Source organism: Nematolebias whitei, chromosome 7 (genome assembly GCF_014905685.2).
Source record: "Nematolebias whitei isolate Nwh7 chromosome 7, NemWhi1, whole genome shotgun sequence".
Lineage (NCBI taxonomy): Eukaryota > Metazoa > Chordata > Actinopteri > Cyprinodontiformes > Rivulidae > Nematolebias > Nematolebias whitei.
Genome location: NC_056504.1, coordinates 49,452,453 through 49,459,423, shown reverse-complemented (window position 1 = coordinate 49,459,423; position 6,971 = coordinate 49,452,453). Strand labels below are relative to the sequence as shown.

The window sequence follows — 6,971 nt, the reverse complement described above, 5'->3', positions numbered from 1 at the left end:
TTGAACCTGGAGGCTCCACCCCTGTTTAATGATGGACAATTTCTTTTCACAAAGATGGCCTCCTTTACTCCTCTCTCAAACCATCGTTCCTCTCTATCAAGGACGTGAACATCTTCATCCCTGAAAGAGTGACCTCTGGTCTGCAGATGAGTGTAGACCACAGAGTCTTGGCCTGATGATGTTGCTCTTCTGTTGCTTTACACTCATCTGCAGACCAGAGGTCGCTCATTCAGGTTGTATTTACCCAGAATGCCCTGCGCTGTAGTCCACTTCCTGCTTTTGGAGCGGTCTCTGGTACGCTTGTATTCACACTGAATTTGAACCGCGCCAGAGTTCACTTCAACCGAACTGAGACCAAGGTTTTTAGGCGGACCAGAGTTCACTTTTTTTGTCCCATCAGAGTTTGATTGCACATTCACACCTCCCCAAAAGAACCAGACTTTCTAGGCGAATGGACTACAGTTCGATTAAAGCGGACTAAACAGGACTGGTATGAATGCACCCTAAGACTGAGTTTGTTGCAGCTCTTCAGACTGAAGAAGACTTTTGGATAAAAGAGGAAATGTTTCAATAAAAATAAAAAATCCGTCCACAGGACCTGACTTATCTTTAACATTCTTCATGTTTGGCTTCAAACACTGTTTGATCCGTGATGTTGTTTTAAAATGATCCAGTAATAACAATAACTGAATGATCAGTTTGTGGGAAATATGAAACTGGGACTTTAATTTATGCAAATTCAAAACAACAAAAGACTTTAACAGGAGATTATACGGTTGTGTTGATGCTGATTTGTTGTGAGAACCTCTCAGATCTTCTCATAGTTCAGTCTGCAGAGGGAGGTCAGAGGTTTGCACTCGACAGTCTGGACCTCCGTCAGTTCAGCCTTTTTTACTGAAGACCAGTCTGAGCAAGTTTCCCACACTGGGAGCGGGTCAGAGCAGCACTTCATCATACATCACAGATTCCTCACATGCTTTTAAAGATAAAAAAAAAGTCCTGGAGAAGACAAACAAACGACTCAGATAAGTGCTGGAAAAAAGGCACGTTGAGTATAATTCACTGAACGTCTCGGCGGTATTTTTACACCAATCAGCTCCGAGTCTTCGTGTCTGAGCCCGTTTTTTTCTCTCAGACACGTCTTGGCAGCATCGACAGTTTGAGTGGGCGTTTGGAGCAAACATCCATCGGTTTATCATCTCTGTTTAGTCTTTAGCTGCTCCGGTATGCAGTCTGACGGAGCCAATCGAGCGTGGAGACTAATGTTGGGAATCAAAGCTCTTCAGCCCAGTTCCTGGAAGTTCTCGCTGCTACCTGCAGCCACACGACTCCACCACCATCTCCTCATACTGCTTGTAGACCACGTTGTTGGCCGAGTCGATGTAGAGGATGCTGATGGGGCTGAGGCGGGTCGGCACGCAGCAGGTGGGTGGCGCCGACTCCGGGTCCATGGAGTTGATGAGGGTCTGGATGATGGCGTGGTTGGTGGGCTCCAGGTGCGAGCGGATGGGGAAGTCGCAGGCGCCGTCGCAGTGGTAGGCGTCGTACTCCAGCGGCGCGATGATCCAGTCGTCCCAGCCCATCTCCTTGAAGTTGACGTGAAGCCGTCTCCGGTGGCAGCGCGGCCTCACTTTCGCCATGTGTGGGTGGGGGAGGGTCTGCGTGGGCAGGCGCAGGGGTTTTTTGGACCCTCTGGCTGCAGGAGCTCGTCTCGTTCGGCGCTGGGTGAACAGGTACTCGTAGACGGTTTTGTTGTCATGACCTGAACGGGCTTTGATCTCGTTGTAGAACAGGTCCCCCTTCTTGCTCTTGCCGAACGCCAAGAGGAAAGCTTTCTCCTTGTTGGTTCTGCCGAATCGAGCAAACCCGAGAGTTCTCAGGTCCAGGGGCCGCCCTCCTCTGTGCTCCAAGGCCTCGAGCTCAAAGCAGAGCTGCTGGTCCTGCAGGCTTTTCAGACCCTTGAAGACCTTGTGTATGTCAAACACTTCCCATTTGTTGGAGAATCCGTTGAGGAGGTCCTCCACGGTCCTGGTCTGGAGCACGACAGGTTTCTGTTTACCTGAAGCGCAGGTGTAGAGCTTCAGGCACGGGTACGAGCCTCCTCCAGCAGCTGTGGAGCCCATCGGTGCCGGGCGGGTGTCGGACAGACGCTTCCTCAGGATCCGGAGCTCGGCCCCCAGGAGCCCGTCTCGTTCCAGAGAGCTGGTGTTGAAGTGGTACCGCTGACGTCGCAGCAGGAGTCCGCGCTCATCTGCCGGGAGATTCAGAGAAACAAAGTCAGACGTTTTCACCGCCTCTGAAACACACGAGCTGCTGAACAGGCTGACGCGCAACGCTTCGTTTGCTTTGGTTTCACAAATTCCAGCTGTGAGAAGAAAGTCTCCGGCTGGACGAACCCACCGAGCCGCCTGCGACAGTTTGACTGGGTGACGCACAAATTCTGCTTTTCATCAAACTGCCTCAACTGTCTCAGCGCGGTCGCTAATTGTTACAGAAAATAAACCTTGGGATCTCAGATTACTGTCATCATCACGATATTCAGCAAGTTATTTGTGTCACCCGTCAAAATATTGGTAAACATAATTCTATAACCAAGATGGCCGCCTGAGCTAAAGGGAAAAATACTATAAATCATCAATTTTTAGAGATATTAAGCTGAAATTTAGTGTGTTGGTAGCTGAGAGCAATGCCCAGTAAATACTGAATTAAAATAAAAAAATTCAAGATGGCCACCAAAGCTACATTTAAATGGCTTTAACGCAGCTGTTTTTACACATGGAGCTGAAATTTGGTGACGTTACAGCTGAAAATGCTCTCCATCACACACAAATCAAAAATCCAAGACGGCCACCGCGACTTTGATTTTTGTTCCATATTGAGCTGGAATTTGGTGGAAGCTGAGAGAACCCCTCAAAATTTAAAGATGGCCGCCACGTCAAAGTTTCTCCAGGAAACTTTCTAGTGAATTTCTTCTGTTCTGAGTTTATTTTCACGTTTATCTCTTTGGTTTATTGTCTGTATTTTCTTCGTGCTGGCTCTTTGCCCAGTTTCATTCAGTCCTTTCCATCGTCAGGCCCCGGACCCGCTCCCTGCTGCCATCCTGCCCAGGTGTCACCGCGCTCTCGTCAGCGCCGAGCCTTTTAGACCCCCCGTCCCCCACGTCAGCCTTTACTAGTCTTTAACGAAGTTCAGTGTTTTTACTCGAGCTCCTCGTGTCGTCTTATTTCTCTCTTCTTCTGTTGTGATTCGCTGCGAGGGAAATGGAGCAGAGGAGAACTACACTGGAGTGTTTCAAAACTAGAGACAAGACCAGAAGCCCGAAGCTGAAGCCACAGAGGACGAGCGCCCTCTAGCTGGTAAATGTGATTCACTTTATGGATTTGAATCATCTGCTTTACTGGAGTCACTTGAGTCGGTCACTCTGCATCTCAGCAGCTGCCAAGAAATGTCTTGCCTCTGTGCGTTCCTGTGATGGACTCGAGACATGTCCAGATGTCCCCTGCTTCTCACAGTGACTGATTGAGACGTACACCAGCTCCCTGCGACCCGGAAAGGAGTAGCAGGATGGATGGAAACGTGCTGTCTCAGCATTCTCACTAGAGTTTGAAACCAAAAAGACGTTTTGTTGAAGCAGCAGCTTCATCTAAAAGTCTCATCTTCATTTCTTTGTCCATTTTACTCCAACCAGCAGAATAACGTCCCCACTGAGACGGTTTCTGGGCCAACAGAGGGCAGAACACGAGGCAGAGATTTTTACAAGGGCTTCTATGTTTTATAAACGGTGCTCCTGGAACTGTTTGGCCTGAAGGTGTCTTCAGGGGTCCAAAGAGAGGCTCCAGGGACCTTCAGGAGGTCCAACAAACCGAACGTCTTATACGAGATGAAAGAAGAAAACGAGAGAGTAAAGCGACCTTAAAGACAGATGTAAAAAGAGAGACTGAAAGAGTGATGAAACATCAACTGAGAGACAGACTGAAGGAGGAAGGAGACCGGTTCCGGGCCGTTGGTCTGTCCTCTAAACATTTCTGACCTCAGACCAGCGCCAGGCTGAGAACTCCCAGAACAAATAAAGTCCAAATCCTAAGTACATTAAGTGCTGGAAACGTAAACGTTCAGCAGCAGGAGTCTTCAGCTCTGCTCATCCAGACGAGTTTTCCACCGTAGAGCCAGGTCTGAGTGAGGGCGGGGCTGGGAGGGGAGTTTATTTACCCTCCTGAAGGCCAGATGTTGGAAACAGCAGCTCTCAGACATGAGGCTGCTGCAAAGACAAACGGATGAAAATAAACACACAGGCGTGGACTCTCAGAGACGGAAAATCTGGGCACAAGTTCAAAAATCTATCTGCTGCCCCCGATCGAAAACAAAACGCTTCCGTTCCACTGAAATACCTGCAGGGCCCCAAGTCTGATGAAAAAGTGAAATATTAATCGTTTAGAAATAAGCTAAAGCATGTTGAGCGTCCTCTGGCGGAGCTCCGCCTTCAGATCAGACAAAAGAAGTTCACGAACTGTTTCATTCAAACCTTCCGTTCAGCAACTTTACTCGACCTAAACCTCGGACTCTTCCAGTGTTGTGTTGTCACATGTTGGAAAAACTCAGATCCGTAAATAAGAGCGTGGGAGTAGCTCGTCGGCGCGTGGATCGGAAACTAACGACAAAGATGATCGTTTGAGGTTTAACAAATAAAAAGAGAAAAATGCGTAATTAAACGAATTTAAACCAGGGGCGATGCTAGAGTCTGTCCTTTAGGGGCGCTTAGACCCCCAGTGTTACAATGGCTCTTGAAAACGCGGTGGCCATCGGCGTCAGAAGCATTTGTAAGGTTGGGGGACACAGGTGGGGGGGTCTGGGGTCCTCCCCCAGTAAATTTTGAATAAAGTAGTTGCCATTTCCTGCGTTCTGGTGTCTTTTAACGGGTAAACATCTACATTTACCTGCATCAGAAAACACTTGATTCAATAACTATATTAGAGAGCAACAAGAAGTAGCCTGACCAACAGCTCTCCTTGTGTGAATAGAGCACGCTTCGCTTCTGTTCCAAGCCCGGGTAAATGGGTAAACTGGTCACAACAAAGACTAAATTTATGCAACCAGAAGTTGCAACAATACAACAGTGATAAACGGAAAGTACCACATGTTCAGCTGTACGAAGGCAATCCTCCATTTTCTGTCATAATTATATTGCATGCTTAATGGTTAAAGGTTAATGCTAGTTGTGCTTTGTTTTGTGTGTTTTATATGTAGACATAGCTGTATATAACCCTCTAAACCAGGGGTGTCAAACTCACTTACAAAAGGGGGCCAAAATTAAAACCTTTTTCAAACTAAGGGCCAATTTCAGAAGCTACATTAATTCAAATCAGATACACATCATCTTTTTTTTGGTCACAGGTTCCTCAACAAGAGTGTGATTGGTCTCGTTTGATGTTCCCTGTTGTGCTTTTGACATCATAATCAAAGATCACTGAAAAAAGTCAAGAGATAGAAGTATTTTACATTTCACATATCATCTTGGGGGCCAGATAAGATGTCCACGAGGGCCACATTTGGCCCCCGGGCCTTGAGTTTGACACATATGCTCTAAACACTCAGGGTAATGCTGTCTGAGTCACATGTTCTCCACTGACAACGTTTGATCAATTTATGATGATTTTTCATAAAATTCCTCTGACAGCAAAGTCTTTGACCAAGTTGTTGGAGGAAAAGTGGGTGGAGCTCCTGCAGGTAAGGGGCGTTTCACTTCGGGATAAATTGAGGTCGCTGATTGGTCAGTTGCTGACGCGTCTAGGATTGATTGATTGACAGGAGGATCGACTCGTGCAAAAATAAAGTAAAATTAAATTAAAATTAAAATCATAGATTTTACTGACCCGTTTAAGATTGTCATCATTTATTCCAAAGTTATTCCAAAGTTATTCAATATTTTGGTGAATCTAAGGTTTGGGAGCTAAGCTTCCTTACACAATGCTATAATGATGGTTTCTTATTTTTTTAGGGGTGATGAGATCAAATTTAGGGGTGCTTCAACACCCCCAAAAAGAGGCTAAAATCACCGCTGATTTAAACACACAGAAAATGCAAGAATGTTTTTAGATAAACTAGATTTAATCGAAAGCATCTCCATGAAAGGTTATGATGACGTCACCATTATTATATCGTTTTACCTCCGCGTCGTCGTGTGTCGTGCTGGTCCGTTTGTACCTGTGCTCCTTTTGTACCCAGCACTGGGTATACAGCCGGTACCATTTCACACCCGTGCACAAACAAGCTGGTACCTCGTCGCGCACACTAGGGGAGGAGTTTTCTTCCTGATGGATCGAACGGTTCTGACTCCGTTTCAAAATGTCAGAAAACGATGTTTAATGTTAAATGTCGAGTTTTAAAGAGCGTGAAGAGAGGAGCTCTGCGGAGGTGCCACGCCCAGAACGTTGTGGTGGAAGACTGCAGTCACCTTCTTTTCCTTAAAGGGAATAATGAGGATAAGACAGATGTGTGCAGCTGTGGCAGGTGTGGCAGGTGTGTGCAGGTGAGGCAGGTGTGGCAGGTGTGTGCAGGTGTGTGCAGGTGAGGCAGGTGTGTGCAGGTGAGGAGGTGTGTGCAGGTGTGTGCAGGTGTGTGCAGGTGAGGCAGGTGTGTGCAGGTGTGTGCAGGTGAGGCAGGTGTGTGCAGGTGTGTGCAGGTGAGGCAGGTGTGAGGCAGGTGTGTGCAGGTGAGGCAGGTGTGTGCAGGTGTGTGCAGGTGAGGCAGGTGTGAGGCAGGTGTGTGCAGGTGTGTGCAGGTGAGGCAGATGTGTGCAGGTGAGGCAGGTGTGTGCAGGTGTGTGCAGGTGTGTGCAGGTGTGTGCAGGTGAGGCAGGTGTGAGGCGGGTGTGGCAGGTGTGTGCAGGTGTGTGCAGGTGTGTGCAGGTGAGGCAGGTGTGCAGGTGTGTGCAGGTGAGGCAGGTGTGTGCAGGTGTGTGCAGGGGAGGCAGG

The 6,971-nt window shown here is 47.8% G+C and overlaps 1 protein-coding gene across 1 annotated transcript in view; it reads right to left on the bottom strand.

Annotated features, from left to right (window-relative positions):
• Window positions 1-1,310: 1,310 nt before the first annotated feature.
• Window positions 1,311-6,971, bottom strand: part of gdf5 (growth differentiation factor 5) — a 7,888-nt gene continuing 2,227 nt past the window's right edge. Inside the window, exon 2 of the mRNA XM_037679924.1 lies at window positions 1,311-2,251. Within this exon, the coding sequence (XP_037535852.1) occupies window positions 1,311-2,251 (941 nt within the window). The remainder of the gene's footprint in view (window positions 2,252-6,971) is intronic.